This window comes from Felis catus, chromosome D2, assembly GCF_018350175.1.
Source record: "Felis catus isolate Fca126 chromosome D2, F.catus_Fca126_mat1.0, whole genome shotgun sequence".
Taxonomy (NCBI): domain Eukaryota; kingdom Metazoa; phylum Chordata; class Mammalia; order Carnivora; family Felidae; genus Felis; species Felis catus.
The window spans coordinates 73,849,089-73,872,223 of record NC_058378.1 but is presented as its reverse complement, the minus strand read 5'-3'; the positions used below and the strand labels follow the sequence as shown (position 1 = coordinate 73,872,223).

The 23,135-nt window shown below is 43.4% G+C and overlaps 1 protein-coding gene across 1 annotated transcript in view; it reads left to right on the top strand.

Moving 5' to 3' along the window:
• The first annotated feature begins 6,659 nt into the window (after positions 1-6,659).
• PDZD8 (PDZ domain containing 8) overlaps positions 6,660-23,135 on the top strand; it is a 72,423-nt gene continuing 55,947 nt past the window's right edge. Inside the window, exon 1 of the mRNA XM_004001358.6 lies at positions 6,660-7,718. Within this exon, the coding sequence (XP_004001407.4) occupies positions 6,844-7,718 (875 nt within the window). The 5' untranslated portion in view covers positions 6,660-6,843. The remainder of the gene's footprint in view (positions 7,719-23,135) is intronic.

The window sequence follows — 23,135 nt, the reverse complement described above, 5'->3', positions numbered from 1 at the left end:
AAGCATTCACTTACATATCCACAAATATTTACTGAGTAACTACTATGTGCGAGGCAAGAATGACAAAAATAAAGGAGCCCACAAATGGGATTTCATGTGGCTAATGAGCAGGGCCGCAATTAGGGTGAGATGAGCGAGGCACTCCCCTGGGGCACAAAATTTAAGGAGGTGCCAAAAAACCCAATCATGGAGGTAAGTAACATTTAATACAACATCTAAAAGGTAAAAATTAACACGAAATCTACAATAAGAAAAATATCAAGATTTTAAATAAAGACAGGTTCTGACCGCGCCACCCCCAAGAAATATTGGAGCCTAAGACAAAAGGAAAAATGTGAATCCCTATATGTACATCTGTATGTATGTCGAATGGCTAATTTATCCCAGAACACCTCGTAGTTGAAGATAGGTTGAAAGTTTGGAAAGTAGGTACGTTAAAGTTCACATGAAGTCCAAATATTTCGTACCCCAAACAGAGTTTATCAAAATTTTACTTTCTGGGATTTAATGGCACCAGATTTATCAATAATATCTTTGAAATCTACTTCTGGAATAGTGAGGAAAAAGCTGAAGTGTAAGCAAAGGCCAGATCACAAAGACCATGGTTTGCATTCGTAATGAGTTTGGAGGGTCTCCTAAAGGAACGCGGCCCTAAAACGCAAGGTGGTGGGTTAGACAGCTTGTCCAAATCTCTGCTCCTCCACTTATGAAGTTAGCGACTTTTGGCACGTTGTTTATCTGCAATTAAGGGTCTGTTTTCTCACCCTTAAACTGGAGATGACAGTACCTACCCCAAAGGGCAATTGAGAGAATGTAAATGCTTCCAAAGTGCTTAGCACAAGGCTTCCCATTTATAATGCTCTTGATGTATGAGAGACATTATTATAAATATGGCTGTGGGGAGCCATTGAAGAAATTTTAGCAATGAAGTGACAGGATCAGATTTGCACTGGAAAAGATCACTCTAGCAACAGTGTGAAGAATGGATATAGGAGGCAAGACAGGCAAAGTGACTAGGGAGGAGGTAACTGAAGAAGTAAAGTCATTTCAAGTGGAAGAGGGTCTGAAATAGACTCTGGTGATAGGGAGAGAGAAGTGGGGACACATTCGAGATACAGTAAGGAGTACAAAGAATGTGGGGGAGTGAGGGGGGCGAGCAAAGTTTGGATAGGTGGGTAGGGAACACAAAGGAAGAGCTGGCTTGAGAAGACTGGTTGTAAGGTGAAACAATTAGGATCAGACTCAACTAAATATAACAGAAAATCCAGGCTGCTACGGTAGCTCCAAGAAGCCATCAAGGACGCAGGCATGTATCTGCTTTGTCATCTTTAGCATATGGCTTCCATCATCAAGGTTACCTCAAGGTCCAAAATAACTGCTGGAGCTCCAAAAAATCTTGACAGCTGGAAGAAGGAACAAGAGGGGAGAGCAAAATGGTGTAGCTTACAGCTGAATCAATTCCCTTTGAGAGACTTTGGGAAGGTCCTACACAATCGTTCATACAGATCAGAAATCAGTTATGTGGACGCATCTAATTCAAGGGAGATAAGAGTCTTTTATGGGTGCATTCCCATTTGTGATAAAATGGGAGTTCTTTTGTTGAGGAAGAAGGGGAGAATGGACAGTGGGCAGGCCACCAGCAGTGTCTACCAGAAGGGGGACGTTCAGTTTTGGTCAAGTTTAGTTGAAGATGTCTTGAGAATAGGCAGGAGAAAAGTGTAGCTAGAGATGTGTGAGTTGATGGCTTTGGAATCAAGGTCATCATCCAAGTAAAGGATGTGGAATAAAAAAAGAAGAGGGCCAACTAGAGAATTGTGGAATCAGAATTCTATGGGCGAGTGGAGGAGCCATAAAAACCAAATCCGAACAAACAGAGAAAGGGACGCACAAGAAGTCATTTTAGTACTGTTGAGTTACTTGGGGTCCAACATGATGTAGAGATTTTTAGAGGTCAACCAGTAACACTCCTCTTCCCCACCTGAATTCTGAATCGACTAAGAATGAGCATTGGTAACAAGTAGATACCGGCGAGGGTGATGCAGAAAAATGCCCAGTTGCTTTGAGGGTCCAAACGAGAACAAAGACCATGAATTTATAGACGCGGAGGGGAGGAAGTAGATAGCTGAACTGGCTTGGGTTTTGCAGGTAGAGATAATGGAAGGAAAGGGGAAGTGGTCTTGGCTTAAAAACCTTTGGAGACTTTACACACTGCAAAACAGAATCTAAACTTGCCTTGACATTCAAACCCTCCTTAATTCAGCTCAAGCCCACTTTACCATCTTATCTCCATTTCTCCTCCGGCCTCCTCGAGCCGAAGCTATTTATATCACCCTCCAGCCATCCTGGTTTCAACTTCCCTAAATGGTTGGATTTCCAACTTCTGAGCTTTGGCCTCCTTCTAATTGAATGCCCTTCTAATCATCAAAATCCAACAAAAATTCCATTTTCCCCAAGAAGTTCCTCACCTTCCTCAGCCAACATTAAGTTTTCGTCCCCTATTGGATTAGAATCATCCATCTATGCTCATTCTCAACCCTTTCCCCCATCCTTGGCCAAGTTGCTCCATACATCAGCAACCAGAAGCAGCAAGTTCCTTGGGCATAAATGATTAGGTTAGTCGAGCCCATCCTGGGTTTCTCTCCCAGCAATTGAAATTGAAATCGTGGGTCACATTAGGCATCAGGAACATAGGACCCTCTGGACTTGTGTGCAGAGTTGGTGCCTTCCAAAGCTGCCCATGGCCTCAGCTGAACGTCTTGCAGCTGAGTCCCTGGAGATGACCCAGTATCTTTAACATGAATCTACTTTCGGTTCAGTTAGCTTGAAGCAGTTTCTGTTCCTTGCGATCTACCGTCCCTACCCCTGAGCCAGTAAAGCTCTCTTCCGATAGTACGTCGGGTACTATCTCGTAACATCAGTTATGTAGGTGTGTGTCTGCCTCGCCCGGGCCTGGCAGCCCTGAGGGCAGGAACTCTGTCCTATTCCTGCCTGCAACGCACTGGATGCTGAACAAGTCATTGAACTTGGATTCTGACAGTTCACAAAATCCTGTGATGTATTATCTGCTGGACGATCATTCTAGATTCCTTCATGCTTTCCCCCCTTTTGTGATCCTTGTGTTATTTTAGACCATTTCTACCAAACTGGTTTTCATGCCACTCGCAACTCTCCATATTCGCATGCTTTGCTTTTCTCATCCCATTTAGTGGTCACCAGAAAGGATTCAGACTTTAACAGCAAAAGTGGCCCATGCCTCTCTCTAGTTGGGGAGAACGCTGGTCTTATCAGCACCCCACCTTGCCGCAATCCCCCGCCTTTACCCACGAAATGGATACTTCCCTTAAAGGCTGTTGGGGCAGTTTAATTTCAATGATGTCATTTGAAACTCATTAAAAGGTCAGCAGGCAGGCTAAATGCAACTTCTTCCTTTGAAAATCATAGGTTTTCAGAGCTGGGGCCAAAGGTTCTTAGACTTTTTGAGTTTCTATGAACTAGGATTGATTTTTTTTTTTTTAAGGTTGCTGCATTTACATTCTTCTAAGGAATGCCATTACAAATAATAAGCTTCTATTAACACAACATCACCTCCTGCAAAGCAGGTACCTTAACATAGAACCTTCTAGCTTCAAATGGCAATAGTGCAGAGGTTAAGAAACCTTGTGTTGGCTGAATGACTCAGTGAAAGGCAAAAGGAACAAAGGTCCCAAGTTGGTGAACATTTGCAGGTTGCAACATGGAGTGGGGTGGCCAGGTGGGTTGTAATGGGGTCCGCCAGTCAGGGGTTGGACACATTACCCCACAGGCCTGGATGGTATGGAGGGACAGAGCCTACACTTACAGTTTGATTTTTTTTAATTAACAAATTGTTTTAGAGAGAAAGAGAGTGTGGGTGTGGGAGAGGGGCAAAGGGAGGGAGAGAGAATCTCAAGCAGGTTCCATGCTCAGTGTGGAGCTCTACCCGGGGCTTGATCCCACCACCCTGGGATCATGACCTAAGTCAAAATCAAAAGTCAGATGCTCAACCGACTGAGTCACCCAGGTGCCCCGGACATTTTTATTATTTTTTTTATATTAAATAGAATTTATTGTCAAATTGGTTTCCATACAACACCCAGTGCTCATCCCAACAGGTGTCCTCCTCAATGCCCAGACATTTTGATTTTTAAATGGAATAAGGCACATAAGATGTTTAACACTGTGCCTGGCACAGTCAGTTGTCTAAAAATATTATTATGATAATATAATGATGAAAAATTATTATAAGTGTTCAATAAATGGTAGCCATATTTATTTGTTTATTTTTGAGAGAGAGAGAGAGAGAGAGAGAGAGAGAGAGAGCGCACAAGGGCCAGAGAAAGGGAGAGACAGAAAATCCCACAGGAGGCAGGGAGAGTGTGGAGCCTGAAGCGGTTCAAGCTCACCCTACGTGGGGCTCGAACTCATAAACCAAGAGACCATGACCTGAGCCAAAGTCAGATGCTTCACCCACCGAGCCACCCAGGTGCCCCAAATGTTAGCCATTTTTAAAGGGGAAAAGCTTATCTCCCCAAAAGGTGTGTTGAGCTCACTCCTTCGTGGGTTTGGAGCATACCCCTCAGGGGACAAGTTTTGCTGGGGAACCCAGTGACTCTGTAATGGATTGAGAAGGTTCAGGATTCCCAGAGGTAATCTAAGGAGCGAGGAGGAGGTAGGAGGAGGGGAGAAAAGGGAGGAGCTGGTGCGATGGAGTGCGACACTGTGGACTAAGTCACTCCTAGAAGGATCACCAACTTTTCTTGGTGGAGGCGGCCAAGGAATACTTTAAGATGCAGAATGGGTCACGACACAGTTGGAGGATTCTGGATCTCAGTTAACGTATATGAGCTACTCCTTTGCTCCAACCCCACCGCCAGCTTCTGTGACATTCTTACAATAGGGCGTGGGTTCTGAGTAAGGTTTTTAGTTGAAACTGAGGAAGGGCCCACGCTTGCCATTTGAGTTGAAACCATGTAGAACTGAGACGGCAGTGCAGAAGCAAGAGGCCAGGAGTCAAAGGTGACCACGAGAAAAAAAGTCGCCCGAGTTCCCAGAAATCCTGGCAGGGCTTTGGACTTCCATAGGATGTGGAATACGGGGTTTAAGCCTGGCTGAAACCAGCAGCACCTGTCTTCCATTCTCCCAGTAAAAGAGCCCTGCTGGTCTCACACCTGGGCATGACTAAGTAAGCTAGGCCTGGAGTTCGGTAGCTGCTCCAGCTGGGTCAAGATGGGGTGGAACTCTGGTTTTGTTCTAGAATCACCCAGATCCAAGACAGTCACTAGGCTGGAGATCTTCCTGGGCTAGAGAGAGGCTGTGCCCTGGCCCTTAGGGCCACCCAGAGTCTTCCTGACTTTCAGGTATGGCATATCTGACCCCTGTAGGACTAGGGGGTAGAACTGTTGTGGTATCCATGTGGCTGGAGCCACATAAGCATTTACGATGTAAGGACCAAGCAGCCAGAGGACATATGGAGTGATACTGTTCCGGGTAACCTGGCTTCATTAACTCTATGGCTTTGGTCAAGGTGCTACCTTGTGCAAAATTCCAAGTCTTTCCTGCCCCTCCTCCCCACCTCCCCCTTTCTGTGCAGCAGGTAACCAGTAAACCCCCTTACAACTCTAGTAGCAATTTGGTGGTCACGGTGACCGGGGGGGGGGGGGGGGGGGAGGGGGGGTTAGGGATTAATTTTAGGCAAACCAGCCTCTACTGCGTGACCCTAGGCAACTTTCTTTGCCTCTCTGTGCCAGTGTTTGCGTCTGTAAAATGGATGGGGGCTAAATAACTTCCTCTTGGAAGGGCTAAATGCGCTAAAACGCACTAGGGCTTAACACACTGCAAGAGTTTGACAGTGAGCCACTATTCGTCTTCCGATCATCCGGCAAACTCCTCTCACTCATCATCCCTGCTCGTCCCGGCTCTTTTACTTCGTTCTCATTTGAATCTCGAGCGTCCACCTTGCCGGTAAAGTTAGTTTGCATCTTACGCCGTTTTTTCTCCGTCCCTCCTTCCCAGGCCCACCCTTCGCAGACGCAGAGCGTCCGCTGGTCGCATTGACGGTCAGCGACGGCGGGCTCTGAAGCCGTTCAGTCTTCTGCTCGTCTTGGGAGGTCTCCGAACGGCCAGCTCAGATCCTCTGCGGCGCTGCCCTGCAGGGAAAGCCGCCGCCAGCCCATCTCTCAGGGGCGCGAGTGGAAGAACCACACTGCAGCAGAGGTAACAGGCAGGGACCGCGGCCAAAGAGCGGGGGAGGGGCTCATCGGGAGGACGGAGATCAGGAACACGCCACGCCACCTACGCCCGGCCTCCTTAGCCTTCAACGGGTGGCCCCAGGCATCCCCCCGGATCCGGTCCGCGGCTCCAGAAGTGACAGCCACGTGGCTCGAGGAGGAATGGAATGTTGGCCGGGGGGGGCGGGGCTGGAAGGGCGCCCGGGAGGTGAAGAGGCACCCGAGCACGCGCGCCCGGGCGCCGGCTGCCAGGCGACACCGCCGGGAGCGAGCACGCTCCTGACGACACGCGCCGTTCGGCCAATGAGCGCGGGCCGGAGGGAGTGCCGCGCCGCCCCCTCCGCCCCGCCGCCGCCGCGGCCGCCGCCGCCGCCACAGCAGCTGCCTCCGGGAGCGTTTGAGGAGTCGCGGGCCGCCGCAGGCTCGGGCGCCGCACCGCGCCGACCGGAGCCGCCGGACGAGGCCCGGGGAGCCGCTCGCGCCGACCCCGCCGCCCGATGTCCTCAAGATGGAGGCAGCGGGGGCGGCGACGTGAAGAGAGCGGCGCTGTGGGCGCGGGAGCGGGGGCCCGGGCGGCCCGGGCGGAGGCGGTGCCGGGATGGGGCTGCTGCTCATGATTCTGGCGTCGGCCGTGCTGGGCTCCTTCCTCACGCTCCTCACCCAGTTCTTGCTGCTGTACCGCAAGCAGCCCGAGCCGCCGCCGGACGAGGCGGCCCGCGCGGGCGACGGCTTCCGCTACCTCAAGCCGGTGCCGGGCCTGTCCCTGAGGGAGTACCTTTATGGCGGCGGCGGCGGCGGCGGGGCTGAGGAGCCCTCCGGCGGGCCCCCCGAGGGCGGCGCGACCCCGGCCCCCGAGACCCCCGCCCCGCCGACGCGGGAGACCTGCTACTTCCTCAACGCCACCATCCTGTTCCTGTTCCGGGAGCTGCGGGACACCGCGCTGGCCCGCCGCTGGGTCACCAAGAAGATCAAGGTGGAGTTCGAGGAGCTGCTGCAGACCAAGACGGCCGGGCGCCTGCTGGAGGGGCTGAGCCTGCGGGACGTGTTCCTGGGCGAGACCGTGCCCTTCATCAAGACCATCCGGCTCCTCCGGCCGGTGGTGCCCTCGGCCGGCGGAGAGCCGGACGGCCCCGAGGGGGAGGCGCTGCCCGCCACCTCCCCGGAGGAGCTGGCCTTCGAGGCGGAGGTGGAGTACAACGGCGGCTTCCACCTGGCCATCGACGTGGACTTGGTGTTCGGCAAGTCGGCCTACCTGTTCGTCAAGCTGTCCCGAGTGGTGGGGAGGCTGCGCTTCGTCTTCACTCGCGTGCCCTTCACCCACTGGTTCTTCTCCTTCGTGGAGGACCCGCTGATCGACTTCGAGGTGCGCTCCCAGTTTGAAGGGCGGCCTATGCCCCAGCTCACCTCCATCATCGTCAACCAGCTCAAGAAGATCATCAAGCGCAAGCACACTCTGCCGAGTTACAAGATCAGGTGAGAGGGGGGTAGGGGAAGGACGCCCCGCAGCCACGTCGGGGGGGAGGGGGAGGGGGGATGCCTAGCTGCCGGGGATCCGGGCCTGGGCGGGAGGCTGCCGCCTGCGTGGGAAGGGCAAGGGCAAGGGCTTATCCCCAGCTCCTGCTTTTCCGGGGAGCTCCCCGAGCCTGGCAGGACGGGACCCTAGATGAAGGCGAGTAGGGTGCACATCGCTTGCTCCCAGAGTGCAGGAATGTGAGCCCGAGCCCTTTCCGCGTGTCCGTGGGCCCTCAGGGTGCTGACGGCGTGGGCAGAAGCAGCGTATTGAAAGTGGAAGGGCAGTCCCCCTGATCCCCAGGAGGCGGCTCTGGGACTGTGCAGAGGCTGTTCCTTTTGTGGCTGCTGCATCGAGGCAGTTTTGCAGCATCACCTTGGCCACGTTGAGAAATTGTTCCTGGACACAAAGTACGGGCGAGAGAAGCGTGCCGCTAGCCGGAGGCTCTCCCATTTGGCAACTGCGGGCCACTTTTGCAATGGCGCTTTGGCAACTTTCAGGGCGGAGGTGTGGTATCTGCTGCGAAGGATTACTTTCCCGCAGCAACTCGAAAGCCAGTTGGGACCCAGTGCGGAGCGTAATTCGCCGCAGACGTGGTGTTAATGTCTTCTGCCCCTTTGCGGTGGGTTCCCTAACGCAGACCTAGACCCGGCGCCTCTTAACGGCAGTTCCGGGTGCAAGTTTCTCAAACAGTACCCGGATCACCCTGCAGAAGGAATTTTAGTGGTAGTGATTTTAACTTTTTGAAACTCTCCTGCATCTGGTGGCTTAATTTTACGTAGTATCCTGTTCTGATGAAATGGGCAAGGCGTTTTGTAGGGATAGGGGATTCATCTACTTTGGTCTGGTTTGTTGGAGCGGAAAGGGTCATACATGGCAATTCTGCATCAGCTGAATTTTTTTTATCTCGCTTTCTGTCCTCTGCTTTTCTGTTCATTAAAATGTTTGACTCTTGGATTTTGTCCTTTCTTATAAAACTGTGTCCATCTGGTACTTGCCTTACCTAGGGCCTTTTAGTGGAAGTTGCGTATTTCTGGTTCACTGATGTCAAGTAACAGCGACCCAGGGAATCCAGAGATATTTTATGTTTCAGTTTGATATGGATTATTGACTTGTGTGTGTGGCAGAGATACCTCACCAATTATGTTTTGTTTAGGCTTGTGGCACAGAGTGACAGCTTAAAACTGTTGACTGGCAGGAGAAATTTACCTTGTAATGGAAATATTTCCATAGATTTGCAGACGGTGGCGAACTGGATGTTCGCTGTGTTTGATTTCCTATTCTGTGAAGTAGAACATACTTTATGAAACCGACTCTTTAACTCTGGAATGTAAGTGACTAAATTATAAATGAGTTCTAGTGTTTAGCCAGTGAGATGTTTATTTATAGCAGTGTGTTGCTAAGAAAGTCTTAAGAAAAAGTCACAGATTTTGGTATTCTGTCTCAACTTCAACTCTGATGGTTTTGGGGTAACTTTCGGATAATAAAATTTGGCTCAGTTATAATTTGGGGTTGTGTGCAGATTAGCCAGTGGCAATAAGGTTGGATATCATTTTGAGGTTTTGTTTTGTTTTGTTTTGTTTTTTTAATGTAGACTTGGAATGCAGTTAAATCTCAAGGAAATTATGAATAGCATTATGGAGACATTAGTAGGGTTATTGCTTTGAAGACACTTTATCATCTGTATCATTGAATAGAATCACCATCTAAGGTACAGCAAAATTGCTTTCATTTACTGTATCTTACGGGATTTTTTAAAAATATGGCATGTGTTTGGTTATATATGACAGTTCCAGTTTTAAACCTTACACATTAAATGATCACCTCTAGAAATGTACACATTTGTGCTCTTTATATCAGAAGGCATTTCAGTGGTCAGTCAGTAAATACTGCACAGAACAAATCTCGCACTGCAAATATTCGTTGTACACCTACTATGTGCTTATTATTGCTTAGTGTCAGGGCTTCAGTACTGAGCAGCCTCAACCCTGGTGGAGCTTAAAGTTTAATGAGAACTGAATTAGCCATACTTACTATGACTTAACTAGAATGTGATCGGCAGGGGCTGGGGTTTGAAGTAACAAGGCAGCTGATTTTAGTTTAGTAAAAGAAAATAATAGAAGTGTGAGGATGAAAAGGGCTGCTTCAGAAAGTGTTAAGTTCTCTTGTCTGTGTAGCTCTTCTGCCAGAAGTATTTTAAACTACTGAGGTTGTGGAACGGATTCAAATTTCAGTTAAGAGAATGAATTAAAATACATTTAAGATGTATCACAATTCTCATAACGAGAATTAAAGTAGCTAGTGTTTACCCTTTTATATGGCTGAGGGAGTGGTGCTCAAAGTAGTTAAACTTGCTTAAGGTCACACCGCTGTCCTGCAGGGAAATCCAGCCCTGATAAAGCCAGAGCTGCCTTTTTTCCTTCAACTCTGTCATCTTGTTCTTAAGGTTTTGTGTTTTGTGTTTTTTTTTAAGTGTGCTATCAATATGACATGTGGAAGTACATTTACAAATTAACTGAGAACTCTGAGAAGAGTGTAACTACAGAGTTCTTTTCTTAAATTGGAATTTTTTTTTTAAGTTTACTTTTGAGAGAGAGACAGAGAGACAGAGACAACGCGTGCACATGCTGGTGGGGCAAACAGAGGGACAGTGAGAATCCCAAGCAGGCTCCTGGTGATCATGATCTGGGCCGAAATCAAGAGTCAGATGCTGACCGAGCCACCCAGGCACCCCTCTTAAATTGGACATTTGAGAGCAGATCCTTGAAGGGTTAAATCTTTGGGTGCTACCATACATAGTATTTCTATTTTAATCCATTTAAATGTTTAATCTATTTTGTTTCCAAATGGAAGGTCTATTTTATCCTTTAGAGCCGTCTAATCTACTTAGAGCTAAAGCGGTAAAGAAAATTGTATGGGTCTTAGGGTCCGTTGGCACTTATGTAATATTCACCCTTGACAATTAACATTATGGTCACTTCTCCCCTCCTTTATTTGTTTTTCCATTTCATGTTGCTGAAGTGAAGGTGGCCCATCAGGAATGCCAGTTCCTGATGTCTCAGTCTAGAGATTCAAAGTTCAAATGGTTGCTTTCTAAGGATTGCTATGATTAGCACTTCATTTTACCCAACTAACACAGTTTGTAAAACATTATAACACTTTTTAAGAAATGAGTTGTAACATGTATATAGTTTCTGCGTATTCTAGTTTTACTGATACAATTCTAAATTAATTTCCCTCAAATGTTCATTTTTTCCTAAAATGTACACTTTAAAATAGTAAATTAAAGTAGTACTTTTTAAAAAATGAGTCCAAAAATTAGTCTTCAGGAGAGAAAGATTACCACTAATATTTTTGACTACATGGAGAATCCACCTTCAGTGTGCAATCTGAGTAATAGTCCGGGGGAGTTTAGAATTTGGGAGTCACATACTTGAGATTCTTCACGATGTTTTTGTTCCTAGAGTATTATTGCAGTGTCTTAGCACTAGTTGCATGTAGAAAGGCCAGATTCAGTTTGCAGGTACTTTTTATTTAACCTCACTGTATTTTTTTGTTTCTTAATTGCCAGTATCTAAAAACGGGAGATCTTGGGGGCACCTGGGTGGCTCAGTTGGTTAAGCTTCCAACTTTGGCCCAAGTCATGAGTTCGAGCCCCATGTTGGACCCTCTGCTGTCAGCACAGCCAGCTTCGGATCCTCCGTCCCCCTCTCTCTCCCTCTTTCTGTCCCTCCCCCGCTCTCAAAAATAAATAAACATTGAATCAAAATCAAAATAAAAATGGAATCCTGGGTTCTCTTAGGAAACATTGGAAGGAATGGCCTGCATTCCTTCTAGCAATAACAGGATGGAGAGGGAGGTCTAGTAGCAGCTGCAGGAAGTTCTTAGGCTTAGGTTTTAGTCCCCGCCTACTTGCTAATGGTACTTGTCTGGCCCCACATTGTATGAATTTGAGACCGTCCCTAAAGGGAGCAATACCGTCCATAATCAGTGAAAATGGGAAGAGTTAATAGCTGGATAGTAAAAGGTGATTATTTTTACCCTTCTTTAAGCATTATTATCTTTCAAGGGACTTTCATTAAGCAATTTTATTTTACAAAAAGTATTGATATGTTGAATTAAAAAAATCATTCTACCAGAAATTTTTAAAAAATCTCATGAAACATTTTCCGTTTCTGCAGTACAGTGATAGTAAGTACATAGTGGCTGCTTTTCACTTAAGTTTGGTGGCATTTTGCTTTAGTGTGAAATAAGTCATTAACTATGTAAGCATATACTTCTCTGATTGACAAATAAGGGGATATCTACTTAATGAGATTTGAATTTAACGAATGCATATGGAACAGTTATTTGGGAGAAAACTTCACTCTTCAAATTCATAGAATATCTTCTGAACGTGACTGTTTTTGTCCTTACTGTTCTGTTCTTTTACTCCTGAAAAGCATTCTGCTCTGTATTTGTGGAAATTTTTCAAATACTCCTACAGACTAGAGCCCAAAAGACCGGGTGTGTTTAGTGAGGTAGAGCTTTTTAGCATGTTGGTATTTACCTATATCTTCTCTAAATATACCATTAATTTCAGAGGACTAAATTAGGCTTGGTCTGAAAAGCCTCATACTCTGTAATGTGGTTTGTAATTGAATTCCTTTCTCTTTTGTCTTCTGAGATGATGAAGAAAAACATTTACTCTGTTAATTATAGCATTTTCATTTTACTGATTATTTGAAGTAAACATGGCTTTGAGTTATGTCTTAAAAATTTTCAAAGTAAATTCACTGAAAGCTGTCAAAATCATTTGTAAGGTGTAATATCCTATATTTATTCACTTTCTGTTTCATACTCTTTCTATATATGGACAACTTTTAAAAGGTGTCTTAGGCTAGAAAATACTTGAAAATAGCCTCTAAAATCCTTAGTGATTATAGGAATCATAGTTTTAATAACAATTAGCAGGAATACAGCCTTTGATTCTTGGGGAAAGTACAGACAAGGACATTATTGTATCACTCTAGCTGTTCTGGAATAATGATGTAGTAGCTAATTTTTTAATTGTTGTGCTTTTTCTTTTATTGCTGCTCAGATGAATATTTTTATATAAATAGAATTGAAGGACTATTGTCTTAGATAAATAAAATCATTTCTAAAATACTTATTTTCAGGGATGCCTGCTCAGTAGGTTGCTCAGTAGGTTAAGTGTGTGACTTCGGCTCAGGTCATGATCTCGTGGTCCATGAGTTCGAGCCCTGCGTGGTGCTCTGTGCTGACAGCTCAGAGCCTGGAGTCAGCTTTGGATTCTGTGTCTCCCTCCCTCTATGCCCCTCCCTCCCTCCCCCCCACCAAAAATAAATAAACATTGGGGCGCCCGGGTGGCTCAGTTGGTTAAGCATCCGACTTTGGCTCAGGTCATGATCTCATGGTTCGTGGGTTCAAGCCCCGCATCAGGCTCTGTGCTGACAGCTTGGAGCCTGCTCTGGATTCTGTCTCCCTCTCTCTCTGCCCCACCCCCACTTGTGCTCTCTCAAAAATGAATAAACATTAAAAAAAATTTTTTTAACTATGTAAACATTAAAAAAATTAAAATATTTATTTTCAATAACTGTTTCCTGAAGACTGTCATACCTAGCTAGTGTTGTGATAGGTATGGTGAAGGATAAAAATGGTTATAACATAGTTAGCTGGTTAGTCTTTCTGGAGAAAACAAAGAACAATGGAAGCTCAACATAATGGCATTTTGGATGTATTTGAAACCTTCAGTTTTGTGAGGAATAGGAAGAGGAGATCAGTATCTGTGCTGATGACTTTGGGCTGTGCAGTATTTTGTAACCTTAGGGTCCCTGGTACACCTAAGTACACTTCAGCTGATGCTGGTTTTACTTCTTGCAAGTTGGGTTTTCTTAAGCTTCTTTGAATTATTATGATCTGGGCACTTATAACTATTTAGATGGAAAATAATGTATTGATAAATCTTTGCTCTAGAAATTTGATTTACACATTGAAGGGAGAAGAGTAATGACGAGGAGACTGTTAGATTCTCATCAGTAACGTGCAGGTTTGCTGGTTGTCCAGGAAAACTCCAGTTTGTTCCTGGAAATAGCCAAAACAGATCATTATAAAGTAGATTGTATGGGAGGAGCATGCCTGCTGATCAGCACTTCATATTGACTTACAAGTACTACTAATGATTATCATATGAGGCAGGGGCAAGAATCATAAAATCAGTTTCCTAAACTATATGCCAGGCATTGTGTGGGCGGTTCAACATACTTGCTGCCTCACTTAATATTTAAAACTACTTTACCGGAGAGTTGAGTATCTCATTTTTAAAGATGTGGACACTTGAGACTTAAGAGGGGGTTAGTGACTTTCTTGAAATCCTCAGGAAAAAAGAAGAAAAAAGAAAAAGAAGTCTGGACTCCCAAAGCCCGTGCTGTGTTGTTTCGGCAGAGATCTCTAAAACAAGCTGGTATTAGGCCCATGAGTTAAGAATGGTTTTTACATTCTAAACTTTACATTTAAAGTTGTTAAGAGAACAATATGAAACAGACCATATGCACCCACAGATTCTAGAATATAAACTATCTGGCTCTTTATAAAAAAAAGTTTGCTCTAAACTCTTAAAAAAAGAAGAAACTAAAAAACAGGACAAAAGCTATGCTTTAAATGTCTACAGAAAAGGAGCAGATGTACATATATGTTGAAAGTACTTTTAAGCCTTTTTTTGAGGGTTTTATCTTTTTGGAAAGCTAATAAGAACTGTGGCTCTCTGCAGAAAAATGTATACACAGATTTTTGTTTAATTTCATGAAATTTATAGTCCCCTCCAAACCTGCCTGGAGTCCTTAGACTCCAGGTTGAGTAGTAAGTACAGACAGACAGGTACAACTTTGTTGCTGTAAGTATAACAAAACTAATGTGCTTAAATATTAAGCACTTTAATAATTTTGTTGGCCTTCTTAGAAGGTATACAGGATTCACATGGCTCAGACATTCCTAAAAAACCTCTATTCAAGAAAGTGTGACCAGTCTCTCTTTTTTTTTTTTCTCCTCTTAGTAAAATTCCATACAGCAGGCTGAGCCTTTTTGAATCAGTTGTTCAGTAAGAATATCTGACATCTCAAGTTAGAATTTCTACCACTCAATACCATGTTTAGAAGTTAAATATTGCCCTTACATTTCTTCCTATCGTATTCTCCATTTTCTCAGAACAATGTCACCAGGAAACAAGTGCAGTTAAATCCCTTTGTTCTGTTTCTGGAGTCCTAGGACCTACCAGCACTTTTGGCATGGCATCAGAGCACATCATACTTCACTGGAGAGTCATAAAGCAACTACCTAGTTATTAGTAGAAGTTTTACAGAAGTTTAGTTTGAAAATGTTCCTTGCCAAATTGCTAAGACTCGGATAAAACCACATACTTATTGTAGTTGTAGTAGGGAAGAAGGAGGTATAGGTGTTAATTACTTACCTTCAGATGAGTAGAAATGCAGGTGCTAAGTAGAGACTGCCACTACTATGGAATTATTTTATTCTTTTGGGTTGAGGCCAGAGAGAAGTACTTAGTTGTCTGTCTCAGTCCATAGAGCTTTGGGGATAATATGTACCTGACTTCACTCTCCCAAGCAAGAACCCTTGAACAAAGGGCTTTCTCTTCCCTAGTTTCAGTTTGCATATCTGTAAAATGGAAACAAATAGTATCTATCTAATTGGAGATATTAAATGTCACATATAGGACACCTACTGAATAAACTTCCGTATCTTTGGTTTAGTAACTAAGTGAATACACGTTTATTGATTATCCTATATCTGTCAGACATTTTACTAGAGATATGTCAGATATTTGCTAGGTGACACATTAAACTTGTTTCCCCTTTCAAAGGTATATGTGTGGGTCTAACTCATTCACCACTTTACTTCACTCCTGGCCATGTCTCCAGCTCTGACCTTATCTTCTATAACTCTTCTTTCACTTAGTCTGTTCTGGCCTCCTGGCTGTCCTCACACTCCAAGCATGCGCCCATCACAAGGGCCTTCCTGGTTTTTCTTCAGGAATGTTTTTCCCACAAACAGCCGAAGAGCTCACAACATCACTTTTCTTGTCCCTGCCTAAATATCGTCTTTTCATCATCCTATAGAAAAAAGCACGTTAGCCCTTTAAATGCAGAACTTTTTTGTGTGTGTATGAACTTACTGACGTGTGTGTGTGTGTGTGTGTGTGTGTGTGTGTGTAGATAGAAGTTGCCCAGATCCTGAGAGTATGCTTGATAGATTTTCACAAAGTGACCTCAGCTATGTAACTGAAGTGCTGGAATTTTGAGTTCAGTCTAAAGAATTCTGTATCCTTTGAATTTCATCAACAGATGTACAAAACATTTTAACCTTTTTTTTAAAAAAAATGGTGTAAGGTTGTCATTATAAACACAGGCTGCTAGTTTGTAACCTAAATTCTGACTGTAAAGTCAGTATTGAAGAGGAGCGCCGCGCGCGCGCACACATACACACACACACACACACACACACCATACTACATCACACCACACATAACACAAATAATGCTGATGAAAATCTCCAGCAGTTCACAGTTCTGAGTTAAGGTCTGTTGGGCACCTTATGGGCACCAGCTCTATTTCCACACGCAAACAAAAACAAAACCTGCATGTGTTTGCAACCTTCTCTGACCCTCCAGAAGCTGTGGCTTTCAATTTCGTATTCTTAGGAAAGGTCAGTATAGATAAACTGTAGATGATCCTTTCCTTGGACTGATAAAGAAAAACAACTGATTTTCGCTGGTCTGGTGCATAATTTTTTCATGAAACCAGCAGACTGCTTTAGAACATGTATTTCTTTCTTCTTTAATCAGTACATTGGGTATTTATGCCCATGAATTCTTCGTGTATTGTCTGGAGAATGGAGGTGATGATATGGTGAGTAGAGTATTGAGATGTCTGTGCTTTGGTTTGCATATCTTTGAGAAAAGAGATAGAAAATGGCCCACTGCCCAGCATAATTAGTTCTTGTTGGCATGCACTTAAAAACAAGAATGCTATGATTAGCACAATAAAAATGTTTTGGTTGAGTATTTTCCTTTGTATTAAGTACCTGTATGCGTACTTGGTTCACTGGCAAGGTACATGCCAGTGAAACAGGTATTTGTGACCTCAGATGTTTAGAAGCCATTTCTCATAGGATCAGCTCCCACATCCTTCCTAATTGTAATCTGCAATTGTAAGCGATTTTTGCTGTAAAATCTTAAATAGTGATAATGACATAATTTTATTTAGTAGCTGGCTGTAAGAATCTATATTTGAAAAAATAACTGTGCTCTGTTCTTAGATACAGCTATTTCATTTAGGCATCAATATCTACCAAATAATGCCTCTGGTGTTTGTGTTATGTGCTTACTCTCCTTTTCACGCGATAGTATTTCATGTGTACTGGATTATGCTCATACTCATCACTAAGGATGATTGTGGTTGCTGACTACGCAGTCTCTGCTACCTTAGTTATTTGGTCAAGCAAGTGAATAATTCAGAGCTTTGAGTTCTGTGAAACTTGCTGTGGCTGAAGTAAGAGTCATTCTATTATAGCCAATTTCACTGTATGATAATCATTTTTATAATGCACTAAAAGCCTTATTTTGTTCTTACCATTAAGTATAATCTGTAAGATTTAGGACAGGTGATGTTTGGTCTATTCTAATATTTGGAAAGGTTATTAGTTCTCAGTATTTAACTTTGGGTTTCAGTCAGGACTCCATTGCAAACTTTTGACATAGGAAGAATTGAAATGTTTGTAGCAAACTGTGTGTCCTTCATTTACTAATACTGGAGTGGCAGATAGTACAGATTGAATTTAGTTCAGGTATTCTGAAATTAGTGACGTATAAGGAGAAAATTCCTGACAGTCTTAGTCTGTAATAAAGCCCATGAATACAATTTATCTAAATTTTAAGCCATTTTTTAGTAAACTATTTTTTTTTTTTTAAATATTTGAGTAAGTTACTCAAAATGTTTGGAATTCTTTTTTTTTTTTTTTTAATTTTTTTTTTAACGTTTATTTATTTTTGAGACAGAGAGAGACAGAGCATGAACGGGGAGGGTCAGAGAGAGAGGGAGACACAGAATGGGAAGCAGGCTCCAGGCTCTGAGCCATCAGCCCAGAGCCCGATGCAGGGCTCGAACTCACTGACCGTGAGATCGTGACCTGAGCCGAAGTCAGACGCTCAACCGACGGAGCCACCCAGGCGCCCCAAAATGTTTGGAATTCTTAATGCTATCAATTTAAGATTTGGACTCCATTATTCTGAGAATCATGCTAGTCAACAGCATTTATTAGACCACAGTCTGTGCTGTTAACTGTTGGGGTGTCTTGGGGATGCTCTGTGCTCTTACGGTTTCTCTGGAAAGTAGCTTAGCCTCTTTGCCCTGAAACAGTAGGATTAGATGACTGGGAATTACTTTTGTATTTCTGACATTACTGTTGATTTGTTGATTTAGTGTATCCTTGGGTAAGTCTTGCAACGTGTTATTTTTAAGACTGAATGAAAATTAAAGTTTTTAAAATTTTTAGAAAAAATTATGTAATTATGAGGTGGCATTATTATTCACTTATCTGTTATTTCTGCAAAGGTCTCGTGTCTGGATTTCTCTCAAATATACAGGTACAATTCTTCTTAAAAATATTTACTAAGTTAAAGAAATATTTAATAAGTTCCAACTTGAGGTAAGAGAAGCAGAGATACAGATAATATTAAAACCATTTATACTTCAGAATATGCTTTGCTACTTTTTTGGATAGAGAAAACTTAGGAGAAAGCTGGACAGTTATAACCTTAAAGCATTAACTTTCTCCTCGTTTCTCGTTTAGATCTTTCCCTCCATGTCTTGAATGGAGTTTTTGTCCGTTTGATGCATCTAACTGGCTTAAGAAGATCTGACCTCTGTATTATTTACTTCATTTTTCATGTCTTTATCATAGTAGGGAGGTGATAATTTTGCTTTAAGATGTTTTCTCTTCCTCTCTCCACTAGAGTTTAGAAGAGATTCAATTTACCCCATAAATGTGTGGTACCATCTTTGTCCAGGGCACTATACATTGCAAAGAGAATTAGTGGTAGGAGGGAATAAATAAAACACTCCTTCCTTAATTTTTTTTTTAATCCAGTAGTGAGAAACAGTGTACTTAAAGTAAGATAACAGGTTAGAACTTAGAATTGAAGAAGAATTGCCATGATAGCTGTTAACTTTTTCTGTTAACTTTTTAACTCTGTAGTTTTCTTTTTTCTTTTCTTAAGTGTATTTCTTTATTTGAGAGAGAGATGAGAGCATGAGCTGGTGAGGGGCAGAAAGAAAGGGAGAGAGAGTGAATCCCAAGCAAGCTCTGAGCTGACAGTGAAGGAGCCCAACATGGGTTTGAGCTCACGAACCGTGAGATCATGAGCTGAGCTGAAACCAAGAGTTGGACTCGTAACCGACTGAGCCACCCAGGCGCCCCACTCAGTGAGTGGTTTTCAAAGTGTGGTTTGAGGACCGCTTTGGATCTCCACGACCCTTACAGGAGGAGTCTACCATGTCAAAACGATTCTCATGGTAATACAGAAATGCTATTTGCCTTTTTCAGTGCCATTCTCTTACAAGGTACAGTGGCGTTTTCCAAGAGTTATATGATGTGTGAGGACATCATCACCCAGACAGTTGATGGAATGTGAGCTTGTGGATTCTTACGTTTAAAAGTGTTATTTTTAATTTCTAACGTGGTAGATGTCTATATAACCCATAAACAATGGGTCTTTGGAGTCCTTAATAATTTTTAAAATGTGTAGGGGTCCTATGAACCAGGTATTTGAGAACTGATGATATAATCTCAAATGTGTTTATTTTTACCGTTTATAAAGGAGGAACCTCTGTTGCCTCGCTTCCTGAGTCAGCTTGAATGAACATTTCAAACATACATTTTCATTTGATTTATAGTATTTACATCTTGGTGTTGTAAGGAGCACAGATTTGAGTGGATCTGTTGCAGTTATGATTGTACCATTGTGATCACCGACCGATCACAGAAAGCCACTTGAACTTCCTCATCCTTAATTTCTTCATCTATAAACTAAGACTTACAATGCCGTATGTTGTTATGAATCATGAGAATCACAGATGTGAAGGTATTATATAATTTATAGACATGCTAGAAACCAATAAAATAGTAATTTTTATATTCTCTTACTCTAAAGTGTGTGTTGGGGGAGCTGGCAGAGAGGAGTGGGGATTTGAATTTGAGGACAGCTCTTCTCATGGTTCTGCCTCCCCCCGCCCCCCCCCCCCCCCAGCTTTGTGAAAGCTGAGGATTTCAATTTTATTCATCACAGGCTATGGTAAGGGACCCTCACTTTGTGAGTTGTGGTGAACACAAAAACATACGAGATTTATCAGACGTGGTCAAGAGGATTGCTTTGGTTCCCTGAGCGACTCCTCTCATTTGATACTTTGTCTCTCTGGTGCGTAGGATATCGGTTAACATTGACTCACCTTTGAGTCACCACCTATTGAGTTCTCTTGTGAGGGACCTGTGGCCTCTGTCACCACTCTTTTTGTTCAGTGTATATGTAAAACTACATCAGAGAGTTGTGAAGCATTTTAGATCTTGATTCTTCTATGCAGAATTAGGAGTTTGGGATAAAAGTGAACATTTTGTATGAAGTTGAGGGTATATAGATCCTCGGGGGGAAGTTTTGATAACTGGGTTTGTTGTCCTTGTTAGTTTCATAACTGTTCACTACTTTTTTCTCCTTGGGAGTACAGGAATTGCAGTCCTTTTCCAAAGTGTAGATTTGTCAGCGTGGTGCACATGCAGGAATTCCATAAATGGAACAATTCTCCATAGGTTTCCTTCAGTCGGTGTCTGATTATGTTCAGTTTTCATATATGCTTTAGTTATATAAGTTATGAAGTTTAATGATGCAGAGGTAGAAAGGGAACACCTAGGGTAGGGAGGCCCTACTGGCTATTGTTAATTTGTTTCCCTGCACTTGCAAGTTGATATCCTCTCAAAGAGCACAATTTTTAAAAAACCAACTGGTATCACGACTGAAGTCATGGCCGTGTGGAATCTAAAATCCAAGGAAGACAAACAGCTGTGACTTTGAACATCAGACTTGGTGAACGCACACTCCCGAAATGGTTCTTTGTGGAAGGGAAGGAGTTGGCCCTGTGTTAAGTCTCTAGGAGATCAGCCTTAAAATAGATAAATAGAAAATTTGATAGGTAGTATTTCTAGAGCCCCTCGCTGTGCCTACTGCTTTATGTGAACTTTCTCATCTCATCCTTAAAATAACCTTATTAAGATAGGTGATAATTATTATCTTACTTTTGCAGATGAAGAAACTGAGGCTTTGAGAGTTGAAGTAGCTTGTCCAAGGTCTTAAAGCTAGTAAATGTAACAACCAAAATTCAAAACCAAGCACCGGCTCTAAAACCTGTGTGCCTAACACTGCTTTAAACTGCCTCGTCAAAAAGAAGCTGAGGAGTGAGGGATGAACAGTGCTTTTTATTATTTCACGTAGTCCTTGTAACAGCTCTGAGGTAGGTATAATTATTATCCTTTTTCATATGAGGAAACTGAGGCTTAAAGTCACACTGTGCTCAAGGTTATGTTACTGGGAAGTGGCAGAACAGAAGCCCAAGCCAAGCTGTTCAAGCTCCAGAGTCTGCTCCTGACCCTGTTCTCCAATAGCTGTCGCCTATGTTTCTTTCCTTCTGGCAGCTGGCGATTTAGTTGGGAGGAGGGGGTGGTGTGAGGGAGAACCAGAGAGAAACAGACACGTAAACAGGGTGATTAGGGGCATAATAGAAGCGTGTAGAAAGTGCTTTTGGAACACAGGCGAGGAAGCAACAGCAGGTGGAGCCTGCCCTTTACAGAGAGGAGGTGAGTGGTGGAAAGGGGCTCACCACGCAGGACTACCTCGGGAATCACAGCGCTTAGCAGGCAGTCTCTCGGGAGAAATGATGTGGCAGTCCTGACCTCAGTAAGCTTGGGGGAGCTCGGTGTGCGAATGGCCTTTGATGTAGTATCGATCGAATTGTCCAAGTAAAATTGGAACTTTGAAATGTAGGTATAGAAAAGTAAGAGTATTTTGAGCCACACGTGCTTTGTTTTCCCTCTAGCTTACATGGAGTTTTGTGTTAGTGTGCCATAGTTTGCACAATAATGCGCACCAGGGAAGTTACGGGCAGCTGAGGTTTTGTGATACTTAAATAGTCATTTTTTAAAGGAATACTGTGCTACCTCTGAAGAAGGGTAAGTAGAGAAACGTTTTGAAGATGATCACCCCTGCTTTATCTAGTTTACGTATTTGGTTTAGGAGAATTTAAAGCACACTTAGGTTTTCTGGTTCCTAATGCAAGAGAGCCAAGACTGTCAGACTGAAAGGCAAAAACCACACAATTCCCAGTTGCCTCTTGAGAACTGCTCGTTCTACTCTCTTCCTTAGGCAGGATGTAGTGTTGTTTATATTCCCAAGCCTGAAACAAGACTGTGGTCTTTTGAGTCTGTAAGCACATTGGTGGAAAGGGATGAGATGACGTTTGGGCTGACCAGTAAAGGATAGTTTATCTTTAGACACGGGGTGATGGGATGGAGGTATGGTTTCGTGGAAGAAATAGCAGAAGGAACTGAATCAGGACATTGGATGGTATCTTTAAGGATTCCCTGAGGAAGCCAGTTTGATGAGACTTGAGCATGGAGAAGGAAGAAAACCAGGCTTTGTGTGCCTGTTACATGTTGGGAGCCCCACTATTTCACGTGTGAACTCTCTAAGTCTTTGTAATTGTCCTATGAAGTAGCTTTTTACTTAAAGAAGCAGAAGGCTTTTGTTTTGGATTTAAAAATACTTTTTTTAAAGAAGAGGAAACCTGACTTCAGAAATCCTAGCCTTGTAAGTCACTAGTGAAAACCCGAACCAGGCCAATGGGGAACACCGAACAAGAGTGGAAGAGACATCTCACCAGTACATAGAAGGGAATGGAGGTGGAACGGATGGGTTGCGAGAAGGGAAAGAGTAAAAGGTAACATCAAGTTTCCAAGTGTCTATGAAGTCGGTGGTGCCAGTAAGAGAAAACAGGAGAGAAGGAGCCAGTTTCAAGAAAAGGTGTCTAATTTACTTTTCGGCATCAATATATAGAACTTGTAGAAGCAGTGAGAACAAATGATGTTGCTAAAGAAAGTATAGAAGAGAAAGGAGAAAGAAGAGAGAACTGAAATTGTTTTAGTATACTGAACAGACCTCTTCTAATTCTTCATTAGGGAAGATTTAAAACTTACTCAGAAGTTAAGAGAGTAGTTCAGTAAACCCCCATAGTTTGTAGCAGACAGTCATTAACTTATGGCCACTT